This window comes from Lagopus muta, chromosome 1 (genome assembly GCF_023343835.1).
Source record: "Lagopus muta isolate bLagMut1 chromosome 1, bLagMut1 primary, whole genome shotgun sequence".
Lineage (NCBI taxonomy): Eukaryota > Metazoa > Chordata > Aves > Galliformes > Phasianidae > Lagopus > Lagopus muta.
The window spans coordinates 172,354,866-172,375,104 of NC_064433.1; the positions used below are offsets into that span (position 1 = coordinate 172,354,866).

The 20,239-nt window shown below is 41.4% G+C and overlaps 1 protein-coding gene across 8 annotated transcripts in view; it reads left to right on the plus strand.

The window, feature by feature from the left end:
• STARD13 (StAR related lipid transfer domain containing 13) overlaps positions 1–20,239 on the plus strand; it is a 308,068-nt gene that overhangs the window by 266,343 nt on the left and 21,486 nt on the right. For 6 of the 8 annotated variants that reach the window (XM_048933947.1, XM_048933948.1, XM_048933949.1 and 3 more), the window contains 5 exons: positions 2,007–2,078; positions 4,084–4,165; positions 11,476–11,539; positions 16,966–18,338; positions 19,739–19,912. In XM_048933947.1, coding sequence (XP_048789904.1) covers positions 2,007–2,078; positions 4,084–4,165; positions 11,476–11,539; positions 16,966–18,338; positions 19,739–19,912 — 1,765 coding nt within the window. The remainder of the gene's footprint in view (positions 1–2,006; positions 2,079–4,083; positions 4,166–11,475; positions 11,540–16,965; positions 18,339–19,738; positions 19,913–20,239) is intronic. The other 2 variants (XM_048933953.1, XM_048933954.1) reach the window with 1 other exon arrangement.

Sequence of the window (20,239 nt, forward strand, 5' to 3'; positions counted from 1 at the left end):
ATTGTGGCCATTGCAGAGCTGTTCCTGGCTGTCTAATCATCTTTGGGAAATTGGGCTTTTGATAAGTAGACCTTCTATCCTGAATTTTTATTTCTTCAGCGAAATTCACTGGTGTGATTCAGTGTATGAAGGATCAGAAAAAGGTGTGTGGGTCACATACTGCAGAGTGTATTCAAAGCTGGTTTTATGGTGAGCTTCAGTAGGTAAAGTCATTAGGAGGATTTGAACAGAACTGCATAGGGAAAAATTTGTGTCAGCATCTCCTATCTATAAAAGTGCATTTTAGTACAAAACAGATTTATGACTGGGATATTTTTGCATGCAAGGCAGAACATGCAAAAGAGCAACTGCGCCTGATTTTATTTTTCTAGTTCCATTGCTTGTTTTATATTTAAGGTTTCATATTATGACTGCATAGATTTCACAGCTCCAAATGTGCCAAAACTCTTGTCTGATTAATTCAGATTGAATAATAAGCAAAATAATGTCTACTTTCTTCAACACCTGAGCACTCATTCCATTCCTTAGCAGAAATACATCCAGTTTTTTGCAAAAATAAGAGGTGCAGGTATGTTTTGACTTCGATTTTGTAAAGCAGAACCAGTTACATGGTAATTATTGGTCTAGATCTGAGTGGCAAGGATGTGTTGCACAGATTTCACTGGCAATCCATGTGGATCTGGGTGTTCCTCTGTTTTTAGTTCTTGGTAAAAATTGAGTGACCCATTTATATAATATATTTATATAATATAATATAAATGGGTTATCACAGAGGTCGAGAAATATCCATGTCTTGAGCTTGGTTTTCTTCCATTCCACCATACTCAGCTATCCCTGCTGTCAGCCCCAGCCTGAGGGACAGATATCTTGTCCAACTTGTCATTCCTCTTCCAAGAAGCTGGTTTACATCATAGAATCATAGAATCGTAGAATCATTAAGGTTGGAAAAGACCTCTAAGATCGTCAAGTCCAACCATCAGCCCATCCTTACCATGCTCACTAAACCATGTCCCTCTGTGCCACATCTACACATTTCTTGGACGCCTCCAGGAACAGTGACTCCACCACTTCCCTGGCTGCCTGTTCCAATGCTTACCAATGAAAGCTGTTTGAAAGTGGAAAGCTAGTCCAGAGCAAGCTGTGCCTGTGCTTCAGGGAGAAAATAAGACAAATTGATTCATCTCCACACTGCTTAGTGCTAGCCTTCTCGAGAGAAGATTTGTCTTGAAGAGAGATAACTGAAGCAGTCCCAAATAGGCTTGGAAGTGGACTAAAATGAAAGAAGAGTAAGTGCTCTGGGTGCAGTGCTGGAAGCTGCTGCCTGTCATGGTCTTTATTTCATCTGGCTGCACAGGCATACCTGCAGCTAGCAGTTTATCCTTCCTGTGTTAACAGCCACAAGAGGAAAGCAGTGTAAGTGATCTATCCCACCTATTGTAGACAGCACTTCAAAGTGAAATGAATCACCCTTCAGAAGTAACTGTCTATTGACTGTGGAGGGATTCAGTGTAATTGAGTTCAGATGGCTATAGCTAGGCAGGTGCATCCCACCTGTAGCATTAGACCTGTCCAAAGCTTTTCCTGGCTTCTTTGTGAGAAGTGTCAGAGGAGGGGAAAACCTCCTCTGACAGGAGCATGTTCCCTGTCTTTTCATTTCCACCTGGCTTCATCTTCACCTTTCCCCAGCAGTTTGTCCATAGGGGAGGATAGGACCCAGGGCCACAGGCCTGGCAAGCAGCTCTCCTTCCCTGTGAAGGTGATTAAAACATAAGTGTCCATGTTTCATGCACCAAGCAGCTGTGCAAACCCTGGAGACCTGTGGAGGCAGGTGAATTTCTTTGATGGATTCTATTTTCTGATGTCATGAAAAAATACGTCTGAGTAATAACAATTATTTTAAGCAGGGAGCATCTATTACCAAATCTCTTTGCTATTTCCTTGTAATTAGAGAACTTCTAATGCAGAATAACAAAGTGTGAACTCTTCTCTTTTCTCTTTCTCCTCAGAAATCGAAGCAAAGGAAGCGTGTGACTGGTTACGTGCAGCTGGATTCCCCCAGTATGCTCAGTTCTATGAGAGTAAGTAAGTTTTGCTCCTGTTTGTGCAGAACTGAAAGCTCAATGGGTCCTTTCCAAGAGAGCTTGCAGTCAGCCAGCTCTGCATTTGAGTGAGTTATTGGTATGGCTGGCTGCTTCACAAAGCCTCATCTGCTGGAGTTGTATGAATGCCTAAAGAAAAGTAAGATTCCTGCCCTCAAGGCCATCAAAAAAAAAAGGGGGGGGGGATACAGCTTGTGTAAATCTTGAAGGTTAACAGAAAAAAAAAAAAAAAAAGTACAAAAAATCCAAATACATACGCCTCTTATTTTTCTTTAATTATTATTCAAGACTTTTTAAACCTTCAGAAATAAGATTACAAATAGTGAATGTTTTTGAAGATTTCAATCTTACTGAAAAAAAAAAAAAAAAAAAGATTGAAAACTCTGCAGAGTTACCAGCAGTGAACTACTTGAGCTGTGTTCAAATTTCACCTCACTGTAAAGCAACAAAAAGAAATGCAGCAGGGCTAACCCAGTGCAAATGGCTGCGTCCCCTCCTGAGGGCTTCTGTGGTGGGTGGATGACACAGTTGTGATCAGGATGTGTCAACACAGGACAGGGCAAGTGTTTATACTGTTGCTGCACTCAGGAGCGGTTTAGGGAGTGGGAATGTTTCTTTTCTGCTCTCCATAGCTCAACGCTGACAGGGAAACTGCAGCTGATCCTCATATTTTCCAAACTGCCTATTCTGCTCTTGCCAGAGACCAGGAGCCAGCTCAGGCCCACTCAGGCCTATTAGCCAAAGTGCACCTTTGCCAAGCCCCGCTGGACACTGTCCAGGGTCAGCTTGGGTCTGGAGGCAGCACAGCTCCTTGCACAGAGCCAAGGAACCTCGTGGGTCAGAGCCAGCTCTGCAGGGCTGGAAGTGGTGGGGAGCGCGGTGCTGAGGACACCTCTGTGGCTCCTAACGGCCCGCTGAGGGCCTCGCAGGTGCACTGCACAGAGATGCTCAGACAGCTCAGCAGGAGCCAGGTGGGCTCTCTTAAATCCATCAAGGAAGTAGGACTAATAAACCTGTCACCCAGAGGTGACATAGAAGTCCATCTACCTCGATCCCTCTGCCCAGCAGTACCTTTTGTTACAGAGTACCTCACTTCCCCTCTCCCCCAGAGAAAGGAGAGTCCAGTGCCTGCTGAGTTCAGAGGGATGTTCCATCCAAAATGCAACCCATGCTGGGCTCCCACAGTCCCTCTTAAAACCAGTATGCACTCTAGACAGGCGGCCTCTCTGAGAACAAGGTCATTTTTCCAGGCATCTATTATATAAATGTTAAGCACTAGTGTCTGAAAATGCTGGCTGCAATCCCTGTGTCTCAGCTTCCCGCTGCGGTGCCTAAACATGGCAGGGCGATCTGGAGTGCAGCCATCGTGCTGGAGCCCATCCCACTGTTGTGGAGCCCACTAATGTATTGCAGCCATGTCACTTTTCATTACAAATGTCAGCTTCCAGAACACTAGTCTGTTTTTTTGGCTGGTATTGGGGGTTATAATTCAGTTCAGTTTTTCATCTCTGTTACGTGAGTAGCCCTTAGTATGAAATTGTTGTTGTTGGGAGTTGTATTAAAAACAAAAAGCTCAAAATGTTCCTGTTTCATGGGAAAAGTCTATCCAGCAATTCATTAAGTTGCTGTGATGGGGACGGAGAACCTTATTGCTCATGTTGGATAATGAAAGCATGTTGGTAGTTCTCTGATCTCATTTGTTTGTGGTGGGCACCAGCTAACAATTTAATATCTTATTAAAGCCAAAGTGAAATAATGTTACTGTCTCTGTGCACAGGATGCTCAGCTATGCATTTAAGAGAAAAAAATAATAAAGTAACTGAAAGGGTCACTGATACTTCCCAGCTGGAAGGGAACCAGAGCTGAGTGAAGTCAGTCTTACTGTATTTCAGCAAGCAAGTACATGCAAAGCATTTTTGTTGTAGACAATTTATTTTAATTTAAATAGCAAGGAGTCATCTTAATATTGTGTCTCCTTTTATAGACTCCCAGTTTCCAATTGACATTGCTGCAGTAAAGAAAGATCATGATTTTCTTGACAAGGACCTTGTAGAACCACTTTGCAGGTAAATAACACCTAAAGTTTCTTTTGTGTTAATTTAAAAACGTGAGCTGGTTTGTTGTTTTTAGCACAGTAGCCTAGCACAAGAGTCAGAGTCACAGAATTATTAAGGTTGGAGAAGACACAAGATTTGAGAAGGATGCAAATCCAGTGGATTTGAAACCCCTTCATTTTTAACAAAGAACCAGCAGTAATATGAGGAAATTCCGAGTAAGTAAAGGAGCCATGTGTGAGTTGCACATGAACAACTCTGTGTCCAAGCACATCTGAAAAGACAGAATCTCATTGCACAGAATTCTGCAAGTACTTTCTCTGGCAGAAGTCATGACTTTCATGTTGTTGTGATTCCCTTGGTACTCTCCATTTGGCATCACCAACAGAATTAGAACCAGAACCCCAGCACTGTAGCGATTCATTGGTCTGCCCTTCCCAGAGGCTTGTGTTTGCTCTTCTTCTAGCTTTTTGTACTCTGCCTGTGATGAATATACTGTATTGCTTTGCGCCAGTACTGCCCCCCAGGACTTAAGAAGCAACAATTCTGTGGTAGTTCTGCAAAATCTCATTACGGAGACAATGTTTCCTCCTTCTTTCTCCTGTTCTCAAGCTAGTTTCTTTTCCTCTCCACTTCAGTAAGGACAAAGGAGCATCTGGCCCCTAAGCAAACAGGCTTTATTACATGTTATGAAAACTTGCACAACTCTAGCATCAAAATATTGAGCAAAACTCTATTTGCTCTTCTGCAATTGTGGATAAAGTCATCAGAGAGTACACATACAGTGTTCCATGGCACACTGCTCTGTGCTTGCAGGCTTTAATGAGGATGTGACAGAGGAGTTCAGAAAGGATTTCCTTCAATGATAGCAAATAGGGCTGGAAGACAGTTAATCTAGTCCCTCTTTCCAGGCCAGGAGATGCTATCCTTCCTGGAGGATTTATGATATTCTTGTGCATACCTGTCAGAACGCTTTCCCAAAACTCCCTTGCTGCAAATTACTTCCCAATTTGTGTTTTACAGATATGGGGAACAGAATATTTGTTTTATCTCTGTAGTAACCTCAATGTTTAAGAAATCTGCAGGAAAAAAAAAATCTGGATCCTTCAGTAATTGCTCTTAGGAATGCCTGTAACCTTGATTAATTGCTGTTCTGTATGACCTAATGGGAAGGATTTCTATACCCGTGTCTAAGAAACTTTCTTCCCACACATACATACATCCCACTGCTTTAATCTGGCACCCCATTGCTGTAGTCCCAGAATTGAGAAGTGGTAAGAGGTTGAAGTTTCTTCCACCTATTCTTTCCCACAAAATTGAAGCACCATCCAAAGTTGCGAGTATGATCTCAGTCCCTGTCCCATTGTCATGAGAGCAAACAGTGAGTGGCTTGTCATAGCTTTAGGACTCTCGTCGGCCACTCTTTTCTGAAGTACTTAGCAATAGTGGCACTTCAGTTATGATCAAAAGCATCCAAGACCTATTCAGCTAAGTGTTAACAGCTCACCTTTTGCTCTTTCAGACTGTAGACTTACATATACACCTAAATGATTAACCTAGATTTACATTTACAATGATTTCTTTTTGAGTAGAACACAAGCTAGAAATTGATGTTTGTTCTTTTTTCTCTCTTTTATTGAAATACAAGACTTTTAAAAATATACTAGGGATGTACTACTAAAGACAGTACTTTATATTTGCCTAAACTAAAGGATATTGCAAAGATCTGCAGAAAGTAAGTCTTTCCAAGTCTTCTGAAATTATTTTATTGAAAAATAAAGGTCTTAGTGACTATCTAGTAACTTCTGTAATAATTTTATTCAGAAGATAACATTCTTTGGATTTAATTTTTGTTGAGTGCTTTTAAACAGTTTGTAGTTTAGAAGGAAATGATACTATGTGTATGAGCCAGGTATAAAGAGAAGCATTATATACAGCATGTATAGATGGGAGAGTCATGTTGTCAGTTTGCAGACTTTTAATTTGCAGTAATTCAGCAGCACTAAACCTTTAGCTGAGAGTGACCGACCCATAAAAAGCAGTTGTGCCAAATGTCAAGTTTCTGGTTCACCAGAAAGAGTAAACAGTGTCAGCCTCTCCCCCTGCTACAAGCTGTGTTACTGTATTAGTAACCAAACCAACATCTTCCAAGTTTTCCAGCACACCATAACTCCTCACATCTCAGCTGACCACAGTGGTCAGTGTTCTACCCTTGCTTTGTTCTGTGGTGACATTAGCACAAGGTGAATGCCAGTATATCCATCATTCAAGAGCAGTGGACTGTGACATGCTTTTCTGAAACAGAAAGCTAAGAAAAGGTTGGTTGTTATTTCTGTGGATACAGATTACCAGGTTGGGTGCCAAACTTCTGTTCTTCTTACACCCAAAACTCCCACTGCCTTCAAAGCAGTGCATGGCCAAGCCTTTGCATTGGCTAATAGTGCATTCAGGGCATGCTAGTAAACAAAGAAGGGTACTCGTTTTTATTGAGAGGATAATTTTAAACACTGAATTTTGCTGTTCTTCTGGATTGAAATCGGGTTCTTCACCTCATTATAATCAGTTTTCTATGACATTCAATATACAAGACAGTAAGAGGCACAAATACCGAGAAACATTTTTTACAGCAGCTGGTTGTACTTTAGTCAGAAAGCCTGTAACTCCCTGCTGCAAAAGATTTCTGTGACCTTTTTGAGATATTCTAACACTCCTGCTGTTTACAATATCATTTGAAAATTTGGCAGAGCAAAGCCCAAATTGGAGGCTTTTGGGTTAGAGGCGTATCTTTTTTGCTATCAAGAGATTCCATTCAGATTTTATTGAGTAACGAACAATAGAAAATTGCCATGCAATCTGCAGGCAAGTGCTGTCAACCCGCCAAAATAATAATTGGGCATGAAAATTTTATAGCTGGATCTTTGTCATTTCCAAAATAGCAGCAACAAACTCTGCTCTGGGAACTTTTTTGGCCACTGTGATAAGAGGGTGGGAAGGAAAAGCCAAACCATGTTGTGCATTTTGTATTCAGGTAAATACAGTGACTGGGAATATAAAGAACAAGTATGAAATACAGGTTTGATACGAGGGCCCTAAAGAAGGCTGTTTAAATTTGAACTGTGCCAAGCAGCCAGCAGCCTCCTTTTCCATAGTCCGTGTCTCTTTGATTGTTAGCAATCCAGAAGTCACTGTATATGGGATAGTATACTATTAGAATTTGAAATGGTGATGTATATTTAGCACTATCTGCTGAGTTAAAATTGCTGTGAGTCCTGTTAGGAAGTAAGCCAGGCTCTCCAGATACACCATGGAAAGTCCTGCTTTAATTTTAGTAGAATTTCCTAAATTCCGTCATACCAGAAGAAGCAAGCTAAGGGGCATTTGTATGCAGCACCTAAACATGGCTAGGAATAATAATAAAACAAAGAAATAGTGTAGGATTATTTCCCTCAGAGAGGAGTTTATAGAACTATAAAATGTGTTTGCTTGGTCATGATCCATAACAAAGGGCATTTGCAGAGGTAGGAGATGCTGCAGCCAAGGTTGCTGTCCCTACCAGCCCTCCCCACCCCACTGGATGTGGTACCCTGTGCTGCCTTCCTCACCAGCATGTCACATGCAGCTGCTGAACAGGAATTCATGGAGCTCCAAATTGCTTCCAAACTGACTTTCTATTATCTAGATGGCTTTTCAAGCAAGGCAACACTTTACCCATGAGGTTTTCCAGATAATCTTTGCTACAAGATTGTATTTATTTGTAAGCGCTGCTTAGTGCTGTACAGTATGCAAAATGCAGACATTTTCTTCAGCTGATCAACTTCCATCAGGTGGGTTAAGAAGTACAGCACTGGGAGTGGGATTCAGAGCCCTAAATACCTGTGTCTACTCCACTTCAGATCTGCCAAGATAACTTAGACTTCTCCATGGACTGGCTTGACCAAGAGCACCTGCAGCACCTGAAGGCCAGGCTTGATAATTCTGGGGATATAAAATAGCATTAGACTGTTGTTTGGGCACCTGAATAATTCCTTGTATGTTTAAGCATTGTATCAAGGAACACTTTTCAATGTAGGGATGATGTTTCACCATAGTGTTCACCTGTGATGACCTGAAGAAGAAATAATATTAGTGGGAAAGTATGTACTATAGTGAATGTTTTCTAAGCTTATTTTGAACACTGCAGAGCTCTCCAAACAAGTATTCAAATGCATCCTATTTGATTTGTTTTCTGTAGAGTCACCTCTCCTGTGTTTATTTAATGTGGTATTTATGCCTTTTCTCAGTCCAGATTTTGTGTTTTGTTAGCAGGCATCCTTTTCCCATCTAGTGCCTCTCTCGCTTCGACTGGGACATTAATAGCAGCCCTTTTTAGCTAGAGACTTTTATTTTTTTGTTTCTAGAAAGATTTGTTGAGGACTTGGCTGACAATCATCTAACAACTTCAAGCAGATCAGAAAAGCTTTCTACCACAGCTGGCACGTAACAGTGCATAAGAAGTTGGAACAGACTCGCTTTGATTGGAGTTGTTAGTAACAGGCAAGCTAACAAATCTGATCATTAGTTTTCTAATTTCACTGGCAAATCTTTCCATGGTATTGGAGGAGCCCCAGGCAGCATGCCATTGTTTTGTAGATGTGTAAATTTAAAACCTAACATCGAGCCCTTGGCTCCCATTAAGAAGTAGTTTTAGTTTTGATGGAGTGAGCTCCTTGTAAAAAAGCCAGATTAGAAAATGGCCAGGACAGTGCTGTAGCTTTCTAAGAGTCCAGTTTGAGCAATAATACTGGCTTGGATAGAGCTGACCTGTCAATTCTCTGCTGAGACTAATGCAGTTAATAGGAAGGCAGTTGCTTTGGATGGTTTTGTTTTTTCAACCATGAGCTTTCTGCACCTTACTGTGCTTAAGAAACCCTTTCGTACAGAAATACCGCAACACTTTCTGCGAAGTGTTAAGCTGCTGGCCGTCACTTTCTTCTCACTTTGCTCCTAAAATGCATTGCGTGCTCTGGTGGTTTTAGATGGAAACAGCATCATACTGAGTGAAAGAAGTGTTGGCTCCCACAGAGAAGTGGTGAATGCCTCATCCCTGGATTCATTCAAGGTCAGGCTGGACTGCTCTGAGCAACCTGATGTAGTTGTGGGTGACCGTTCATTGCAGGGAAGTTGGACCACATGGCCTTTAAGGGTCACTTCCAACTCAAATGATTCTGTGACAGAAACACTATGATAGGATTTCCCAGTTTGTGGTCTGGCTGCACTCTGGCTGATGCTCAGTCAGACAAGGTCCAGCAGACCCTGGTCTTCATCCCCAGTCTGTCTGGCAGAGGAAAGAAACCCAACCCGTAAGACCTAGGTGGAATCTCAGGACATTCCCAGGTCTCGCTCACACTGACAGGAAACACAGACTGAGGGCATTGCAGTGTTCAAGTGAATCCAGGTGCCGCTGTAGAGATTTGTAGTGGTGCTTCTTGCAGTCCAGATGGGCTTATCCCATGTAAAGTCACTGCAGCAATTTGATTCAGATGTGTGACCAGGTTTGGTGTCCAGGCAGCACATCAAGGTTTTCTCTTCCAGCACAGGGCAGTTAATGCAGAGGCATGGGGGCTGAGGTCTGAGCTTCTGGTTTACCTCACAGAGGAAGCTGGCTCCACAAATAGAATGTAGGGTTGGAGTCCTTTGAATGTGTGTCTGTGTCTGTGTGTATTTGGAGTTCATATCAATACACAAATTTATCAAAACAAGCACAGAACATTGCTCAGCTGGAGCCAGAGAAAATGCAACTTTCTGTTGTGAAATTCCATGTTTGGGCAAAAGATGAGTTTTGCAATTACAGATGTAACCCCTGAGGAGGAGTGTCTGTGGGCAAAAGGCTGAAGATAGTGTTACAAAGCCACAAAGCCTGCGATTTATTACAAGAACATGACTACCATGCATGTGGGGCATGCTTGTGCATTCATTATACTCACATTAATGTGACAAGCATAGGGCTTTTCTGATATGGCGTCAGGGTTTTATTGGCCTGAGGAGGAGCATTTTATCTACAGATGAGCAGGTGGTACTTTGCAAGGGAGTTTTTTTCTGGAACGTCTGCATTTGTTTAGCCAGTTCTTTACAAGCAGTGGCAGTTTGAAAGGGTTTTTAATATTACAATGCCAGGGAAGAGGATGCTAATGCCATAATGCTCTAGTGCTGAATGAGAGATTGTATCACTGATGTGATTTTTTTTTTCACATGTCCTTGTAACTTATCACACATATTTCAAATGCTATCAGTTCTGGAGATTTGCAGCCTCTTCCTGGGCTGCAGAAACAAGGGGCAGCTGTTGCTGCAAAGACTTAGGAGATAGCAGCAGCCCACTGAAGTGTTTTGAGGGCACAGGCCTCTCTCACTCTGCTCGTATTTCAGCCCTAAATGAGGAAAATGTTTACAATTTTATCTATTTAACTCTGAGCACTCTGAGCCTGTTTTAAAAAGTAGATGATTTCATGAATTGGGACTTTTGAGTCTAAATAAAAATGAAATTATGCTTAGCATAGTAGGTTCACTACTGAAAGAGCATGTTTTCTGATGCTCTGTCTCTACACACTAACACATATTCACTTCCCATCGTTACTAGATTGTCATTTCAACCCATTATTTTCCTGGAATAGCCATGGATTTAAAAAGCAGAAGTCTTGCAGAGATTCTGGTAACATCGTTACAAACAAATCATGGTCAGAAATAACAAGAAATGCTTGAAGACATTAAATCTGTTTCCTTTGATGTGTGCTAACCTTTCTCTAAGACCCGTATGTTTAAGGAAGGGACTATCAGCTGCGAAAGAAATATTTAATTGCTAAAAGTTCTTTGTGTCTTTTTAAAAGCTGTACTAACTACAAAAGTGAGGAACTGAATCCGAAACTGACTTTTTGTTTTGTCTTTCACAAGTGCTCTGAAATCTCCAAATCTCCGAATATTTACATATGTAATTGTTTTAGACCAGGTATGTTGTGTTCCTACAGAAAGCAGTTTACTTCCCTATCTTCTTGTCATTTTGCCACACATTAGAGCTGTTTTATTCATGCCAGTTTCCTTTGTCAAGTGCGTAAGTGTCTATGAATTAAAAAGCAATATAGGAAAACTGACTATCAAGGAATGTAAAGCTAAGACGCCCTTTCAACGCAGTGGTTTCATAGCTTGGAATAATATGAACAGTATCGTTTTCTGAAGCCTGTTGTATGCAGTTAGCACTTTACAGGCAGATAAGAGAAAAGCTTTTGAACTTATGAAAAGTCATGCCCTTTAGTCCGAGGCAGCTAATCTCTTGAATTTGCTTTCCTCTGTAGACGACTGAACACACTGAACAAGTGCGCCTCAATGAAACTCGATGTGAACTTCCAAAGAAAAAAGGTAAGGCAACTTCACGAAATGTACTGGCTTTGCCTGGGCTTTCATGATAACAGCTCCCAAATTAGGTTTTTTGGTAAGCTCTTGAAAGTTAAGCGTATTTAACTCTGAACGTGTGAGTCAGAAATATCTGAGTAGAACAGTTTGCTGAATCTTGAAAATACAAACAAAAAATGAAAAACTGAGATGAATACAGTGGGAACAATACCACGTTGTGTTAGAAGGGCACATGCAATACTTAAAACTTCATGTATCTGCGATTCAAGTTAGCGGGTGAAAAAATTGTACGTTATACATTACTGGCTTGTTTGCCAGTGCCACGTGAGTACACAATGGAAAATGCTGCCATGGAAAAAAAGGAAACTCCTCGAACACAAACAATAGCTTTTCTTTATTTCTTGTACCAACTTATTCCTAGTTAAGAATATGAAAATAAATCCTGTCTTCTTTAGAAACTTCTATGTAACAATGGAATTAGTTGAGCTTAAGGGGTTTCAGTGAGGAATGCAGGAGCTGCCTATTGATTTTGAGTATTTTGTAACATCTGTTAACTCTTGAACGTTTGGTTTTCCAGTCAAAAATTCCCCCAGGCACATCATTAGTGTACAAAGATGGGAACTGACGCTGAGAAGTCTTGTACTATTTGTCTTTCTTAGGCTGTTTGTCTAATTCTTTTTAAAGGCTGCCTCCAAGAGCTGCATTTTTTGTATTTTTGCAAATTTAATCTGTTCATACTCAGTTTATTGTTTGAGGGACATTGTACAAAGAATGGGTTCACTTCTTAGATATTCTGCCATCTGCTTTTGCCCATTTGTTCCCCTGTTCATGTAGCCTACTTAGCATGCATTTTGTCCATTCACAAAGCCACTGGGATTCCGTCTTTTCACTGCCTCTGTGCTGATGGATTTTTCTTGCCTTTGCTAAATGCCAACACTTCCCACACGAAACACTCACCTCACACCTACATGACAAACAGTAAACTCTCTTGGCTGTGGGATCACTATGGTTTGGGCAGCAAGAGGTTTTGGGACAGATAGGTAATACAGCAAGAAGTTGAGGTTGATCAGCAAAAGCCAACCCAAATCAACTCAAGTTGACCTGCTTGGAGCAGTTTCAGATCTGTATGCATATGCACACGTACTTGTGTTCAAGCAAAGACATCGGAGCTGACAGAATTACAGAAAGCAGCATATAGGTGAATGCCAATTGTCCTATGGAAATTTTGTTTAGATGTTATTTCCTATCTTTCTTTTGGCTTTGCTGTGAAGTTTGTATGCTTGCTTGCTTGCTTTATTATGTGTCTGTGTAAAAATGGAGGAATTTTGTTATTACCATTTTTCTTAAATTTTGCTGCCACTTCTTCCTCTTCTGAATGGATTGAAACTCTCAGCTGCTCTCCTGGCAGATGACCGTTATTTTGCTGTGGACATGAGGCTGCCCTGCCTGGTACCATTTCAATGTATCAGCTAGGTCAGTCTTTAAATGCACAGTGCCAGGGAGAAGCAGAGCATATATGCCTGTGGAGAAAGAGGGGACAAAAGAGATTTGGGATGGTCGGTAATGATCAAGTGAAAGTAGGAGAGAATGTAGGGGACAGGAGATAAAGGAGGAAGGACTGCTGACAAAAGAAAATATAAATGCAAGTATAAAAGCTGAAAGTTGGGTCTGGAATTAAAGATTGAATCAAGTAAACTTTTTTTGTTTTTGTAGTAGCAACTGCCTTTCTTTATAGTCTTTATGGTGACCTGAACAATGAAATGCAAAATCAGCTTGCTTTGGAGGTTCAGCATAACAGGTTTGCACAGGAATAGAGCAGCTGCTTGAGCAATCCACCCAAGTACAGCCAAGCAAGCTGCCAGAGGAGGTGACTGTGGAAGCCAGTGAGGGTGAGCATTCCCCACCACCTGCTTCATGCTAGAAGGTGCACTCATGCCTCGGGCTGCTCTCTTCCTGTTGGCTTCATCAGTATGCACGCGGAAACCCTCGTATATGTGTTGCAAGTATGTCTGTAAGCGATTTGGACAGGCAGAGATTAGCTTTTGGATTAACTGCCTTCTGCAGCTGTCAATTTATGAGAATTCCTGCCCCCAGCTGGAAAAATGTGGCAAAAATCCACTGCAAATAAACCTACTTTTTGCCTTTTGTTAGCATCCCTCTGTATCTGAGGAAAGTACACCCTCAGTCAAACACCCATACCATTTTAAATCAGCTGTGACAAATCCGTGAGCCAAAAACTTTCTCTTTGGCAAATGTTATCGGTCTCTGCTCAAGAAATTTGCCCCTTCTCGTCTTCCCAAGCATAGTGGTATTGGCTTTTGAATGTGCTCCAAAGCTGTGCACTTGATTTTGACCTAGGTCAGAAGAAATACACACTCAGTGCTGCAAGATCTGTGCTCCTCCATGTGAAATGAATCGTGCCTTTCAGACTGTCCCCGTAGCTGGTGACACGTCAGCTGGCAAAGTGCTCCCCGCATTTTTGGGGGACTGTCTCATTTGTCAGGGCGCTCTGATGTATAACAAGAACACTGGGTCATTCAGGATGTTTGTGGGTTCCAGAATTTCTACTAATTCCATCAGAAGAAAAAGCACATTATGTCACAGGACACACAGTGCAGCCGAATTTGGAGTGAGTCACCATGGTAGCATTTCAGTATCCAGATAATTCGTTTGATTTTTCTTCTGATGGAGCACAACCATGTTTCATTACCAATTCAAACACTACATTAAATCTTTTCTTTTTTCTTTTCAACAGCAAACATCCTCTATATTTTCTGACTGGTTCTTGGGCAGAATGTAATCCTCTTTTTGTTGTGGTTAGTTGCAAAACTTGTTTACTGCCAATATCCATTTGGACTCATCTCTATATATATAAAAAAACAAACAAACAAACTTATTTTCCTCTAAAAATTATTTAAAGTACATTCACCACCAAATTTATATTTATTTCTGTCTTCTCCTGCTCTATGCACTCCTCTTGTTGTTTTTCACAATGCCTCCACCATTTGGGCTAGTTTAATCAACTCCAGCTTGTAAAAAAATACAGGCTGAGCCCTGTGAGGTCATGCAGTAATGTCAGAGCAGCTACAGGGATTTGTGTCAGCCAAGAATCTTCTTTAAGGTCCCTTTTGTTTATTAGGATGTATAATAAATAAAAATCTTTTTATTCCACCAATTAGTGCCATCGACACTTCAGCAGCGATGTGCTTTGTAGATATAATCACCACTAAATATTTTCAAGTATGTACCCCTGTGGTTTCTAAAATATCCACTTTGTGGCACTATGAAGGCCACAATAGATGGATTTTTAAGTGCCTCAGTCTGTGCAGTCAACCAGTCTGTATATGCTTACAGCAAACTGCCAAGCTGAAATGAAGGTAGAACTGGCTGATACTCCATTTCTTCCCCACAGACAAAACAGCCAAAGTAGCATTAGCCTTCTCTAGTCCCTTTCCTGCTGCATCACTTGCTGCTTAATTTTTCTCTCTAGCTAGCAGCAGAACTAAAATATCCATCCATTCCCACACACTAACACCAGCTGCAGGAGTTGTGTGTCTCAACATTAACAGACAGAACATTTTGTAGTTTGTACGTGATCTAAAACATCTGGCTGACTTGAAGTGATAAGCCAGGAAGAACTTGTGGCAACAAGGAGACCTGACTCGTTGCTGATCCCAAACTCCATCTCTTGAAGCTTCATATTATTTAAGGTTTAGAGGTTCTGATAAAATTTGTTTTACATTTTTCAATTAGACCGGCTAGTGGAGATCTAGTCAGAGATGGGAGATAATTTCACCATCAAAACTTCATTTAAAATTACTTCTAATCATAGACTTTTAAAATAAGTTGTTTTCCATTCCCAAAATAGTCTTTCTGGTTTGACACCTTGTTTTGGTCTGACAGCCTGTAAAATTCTACTGCCTTCTGCCAGCTTCCAAGAATGTGAAGAGCTGTGTGGATGCCATGTAGGTGAAGTTAGTTTGCTCTGCCGTGAAACAAATGTACAGGAATAATGCAGTATTAATCTGGTTGAAAGTCAAGGAAAGGATACTATTAGCATCTGTGGGCTTTTCATCCTGTGAGTGCAGCAAGTTCAAAGCTGCGTGCTTCCTGCTGAAGATGTGTCTTTTTTGTTTGGAAAAGCAGACAAGAGAAATGTCATAGGGAGAATTTTTTGATCCAAGTTTTTTCAAGGTACATGTTGTCTGCAGTTTATATTAGCTCCTGGAACTGCCAAAGCATAAGCACAATACTGTATGTCTGAGGCTGAGGGCTCACCTCAGCACTGGACACTGCACCATCTAGGACTGAGCATTGCTGCTCCTCTTCATAGAATCATAGAATGGCCTGGGTTGAAAAGGACCTCAAAGATCATCTAGTTTCAACCCCTCTGCTACGTGCAGGATCGCCAACCACCAGACCAGGCTGCCCAGACCCACATCCAGCCTGGCCTTGAATGCTTCCAGGGATGGGGCATCCACAACCTCCTTGGGCGGCCTGTGCTAGTGCATCACCACCCTCTGAGTGAAGAACATCCTCCTAATATCTAACCTCAACTTCCCCTGTCTCAGTTTAAAACCATTCCTCTCTGTCCTATCACAATCCACCCTCCTAAACAGCCATTCCCCCTCCTGATTATACACTCCCTTCAAGTACTGGAAGGCCACAATGAGGTCTCCCCAGAGCCTTCTCCAAGCTAAAGAATCCCAGTTCCCTCAATCTTTCCTCATAGGAGAGGTGCTCCAGCCTTCTGATCATGCTGCCTCTTCCCCACACCTGCCCTCAGGCATACTTTGAGCAATGCCTCCAAAAGTTTGGGGTTTTTTTACTGTTATTTTAAGCATTGCAGCTGTTTATCTGGAGATGTGTTTCTGAAACAAGGCTTGTTGAATTCACATGCTCTGTGAAGATTATTGCTGCTCTTGCAAATGATTACTCAGTTCTCTCTGCAAAACTAAGTGCAGCATTGGGTATTTTCTATCTTGTGTACTTGAATGGCTCGCCTTGCTGTGGTGCCCAGCTGCTGCCCAGTCTGTACTGCTGTGTATCTTAACACCATCCCTGTTTGGACCTTTAAAAACCCTTTTTTTTTTTTATGCACAGTCACTATGAGCATCAATCCTATACAGTGTAGGCTCTAGGCAAATCACCCCACAAAAGCGAAGAGACATTGATAGGACTCATAAGCTCCATAACAAAGATAAGGCTTTTATTACATACATGTTAAGATGCTCACTGCAATCTTTACAGTTAAATGGAAAAGGCTGTTATGAAGGGGCTGATGGCTGATCTTTCATAAGACTCAGTTCAAGGAGACCTTGCAAGCTGTTGCTCACATGAATCAGCAGAGTCACATTAATTTAAAAAAGAAAAAACAAACAAAAAACAAGAAAAATACCTGCTTTTAATGTATGCCACTTGCTGTTTTCTAGAGTGAAGATTCAGATGAAGAAGACCTCTGTGCTATCAGTAATAAATGGACTTTCCAAAGAACAAGCAGACGATGGTCTCGAGTGGACGACATTGATGCTTTACTTCACCAATCAGACAGACATGGATCTTCTGGGGATATTAAAATGAAAAATACAACAAGCAGTGAGAGTGTCCTTACAGATCTGAGTGAACCTGAGGTCTCATCTGTTCACAGTGAGAGCAGTGGGGGGAGCGACAACAGGAGTCCGTCCAGCATTAGCAGCATCGCCAGGGAGACCTGCAACTGCTCTGGCCAGCATGAGAGCACACTGCTGCCAGACTTAATGGTGATAAGCACTGCTCTGTCCCCCAAGGACAATGTTAAGAATGAGAAACCAATGCGAACCAAAACAAAAACCTTTCTAAAGCGCATGGAGACACTAAAAGCAAAAGGTGTGCATGGAAAACTAAAAGGCTCAGGAAGAGCAGGTCCTTTAGAGATAAGCAGACCTGTTCTTCAGCGTGAGCCGAAATCTTTGAAGGACATGCACTGTGTACAGATAGTCAATGGGGATCTCCAAAACATAGCACAAGATTCAGGCAAAAGAGGACTTTCCTTTTCTGCCAAATCCAGCAGTGAAAGCAGTCAGTCTGAAAACAGCAGCAGTGGGGTGAGCACACCATGTTTGAAGGAACGCAAATGTCATGAAGCGAACAAGAGAGGTGGGATGTACCTGGATGATCTAGATGTTCTGGCAGGAACAGCTTTACGGCAAGTGGTGGACCAAAACCGCAAAAATGAATTTCATTCCCAAGAGAACTTGGTTGTGCATATTCCCAAGGACCACAAACCAGGGACCTTCCCAAAGGCACTTTCTATTGAAAGCCTCTCACCTACAGACAACAGTAATGGTGTAAACTGGAGGACTGGCAGCGTCTCTTTGGGAAAACAGAACTGCTCTACTCCAAAAGAGACTGGACTGATGGCTTGCTGTCCTAAGGAGAGCAGAATTAGTATTTATGACAATGTGCCAGGTTCCCACTTGTATGCTAGTACTGGAGACCTTCTGGATTTAGAAAAAGGTGAACTTTTTCCTCATTTAGATGACATTTTGCAACACGTCAATGGACTCCGGGATGTAGTAGATGGTTGGTCAAAAAATGTGTTGCCAGGTCTGCCAGTTGATGATGTGTCAGTCAGAGAGTCTCCATCATTACCTTTCCAGTCAACCACACAGATTACACTTGATTTTGAAGGAAACTCTGTCTCTGATGGCCGGACCACACCAAGTGACATGGACAGAGATGGAACATCCCTTAATGAATCAGAGGCTACTGGTGTTAGAGAGAGGAGAGACTCTGGAGTGGGAGCATCTCTCACAAGGCCAAGCAGGTTGGTAGCAAAATTTGGTACGGAAATCCATCTTTCCTCTTTCATTAACAATAAGACAGGCTGTGAAATATGACAAATGAAACAGAAGCTCTCAGTTCAGGAGTCATAAGGTTGACATCATTACATCATTACAGTTGTACATCCTGTATGGGAAAGGGGACTTCCCAGGGAAAGTGTGGGAGTTCTGGAGAAAATGCATCCTACTGTGGAATTTTTTAAATGCAATCAGTGGAGAATTGGCAAACTAAGGATTTTTTTTTTCTCTCTTGATCCGTAATATTCAATTACATAATAGAACTCTGTATATATTTTGCAATCTTATTTTCAATTTGTCTTTCAAATTATGTACTCCAGTGTGTATGTTTCAGTAGTCTCATGCACTTTTTTAGGCTCTGGTCTACTTTAAAAATATGTCCCTTTATTCACGAAGAGTATTTCCCTACCCTGCCTCAGTCTCTTGCATATCTGGTATACAATTAACCTGTTAATAGAAAGTCAGGATCAGTTCTGCTGAGCCAAGGGAGCATGGCTCTGGGTAAAGGCCTTTGCAGATCCATACTGCTGTGGGTTTGTGTGTGCAGAAGCAGTGAGCAAATACCTGTTACTTTCTGATCTGCAGTCAGTCTTGAATCCTCACAGAGAATTCTTCCATGCCGTAGTTTATTGCTGCCTGTGGTTGCTCACCCCTGTCACAAGCAAGTAAACTCAGGTTAAGCTGCTAAGTAAATAAGCTGTGTCAAAGTTTGTATGAATTGTGTCAGAATTCATGTTTAGCAAAACGAGAAACTGAAAGGAGGTTGTTGGGGTTTTTTTTTCAATATATACAGTATTTAGAGAAAATACATTGGAATAAAGAGAAGATGTGAGTGTCTCAGTAGCTTGGTGGTTATCAGTCTTCCCTAGGAGACTCAGTGTTCAATCCCTTCTCTGAAAAGACCTCCAGTATTTAAAAATAGAGCTGGTTGGAGAACTTAATCTACAAATACCTTGGTGGTTAGACTGTTCTCCTGAGAGGTTAGGGACCAGGCATCAAATCTCATTTCTGAGTCAGGAAGAGAATATTCTAATCTGGAACTCCCACATACTGTTGAAGTGTGTAGGCTAATGGGCGTAAGAGGTCACACTCCTTCCTTTAGTGCATGTATGAGACCCTCACCCTCTTGGGAGTATGATGTAAAAAAAAAAAAAAAAAAAGCTTGAATAATTCCAAAATAAAAAGATCAAACATTGTTTTGTATGCCTCCAAGCTATATTTTCTTTCAGTTGACACAGCATGCATGGTAATGTGAGTATGTTTTTGCATGTTTCGTACATTTCCTTATCTCACAGTATGCTATCTTTTTCTGCCCAAATAAGAGTTCTGTTTTTCTATTGTTTTTTGGTTTTTGTTTTTCCTAAAGGCAATTACGATGGCATAGTTTCCAAATTTCTCATCATCTGAGCCACTCCATCGCATCACTTCACATCAGCAATCAGTCAGCAGCCCAGCTGAATCTGCTGCAAAAATTCTCTCTACTTCGTCTTACAGCCATCATGGAAAAGTACTCCATGTCAAACAAACATGGCTGGACCTGGTGAGTACCATCAGTATCTGCAGAAGAGATATATTTAGAAGGAAATAGTTTTTTCTAATTCTATTATTGTGATAGTAAACTGAATTAATACAGTTGGGAGGTACAATTGACAGTAATTGTAGCACTTGAAACTGTCTCTTTTAATCTGTTGCTACCTAGTGACTCAGTGGCCAAGTCAGATCCTGGAGATCTAACTTCATTCCTGTGCTCTTAACAGACAAGCAACCTCAGCTTCTCTAGCAACACTTTTGTTCCAGAAAAATAAACAGGAGTAGGAGGAGAGTGATTGAAAAGAGGAAGTGTTTACAATAAGTCTTCCCCAGAATT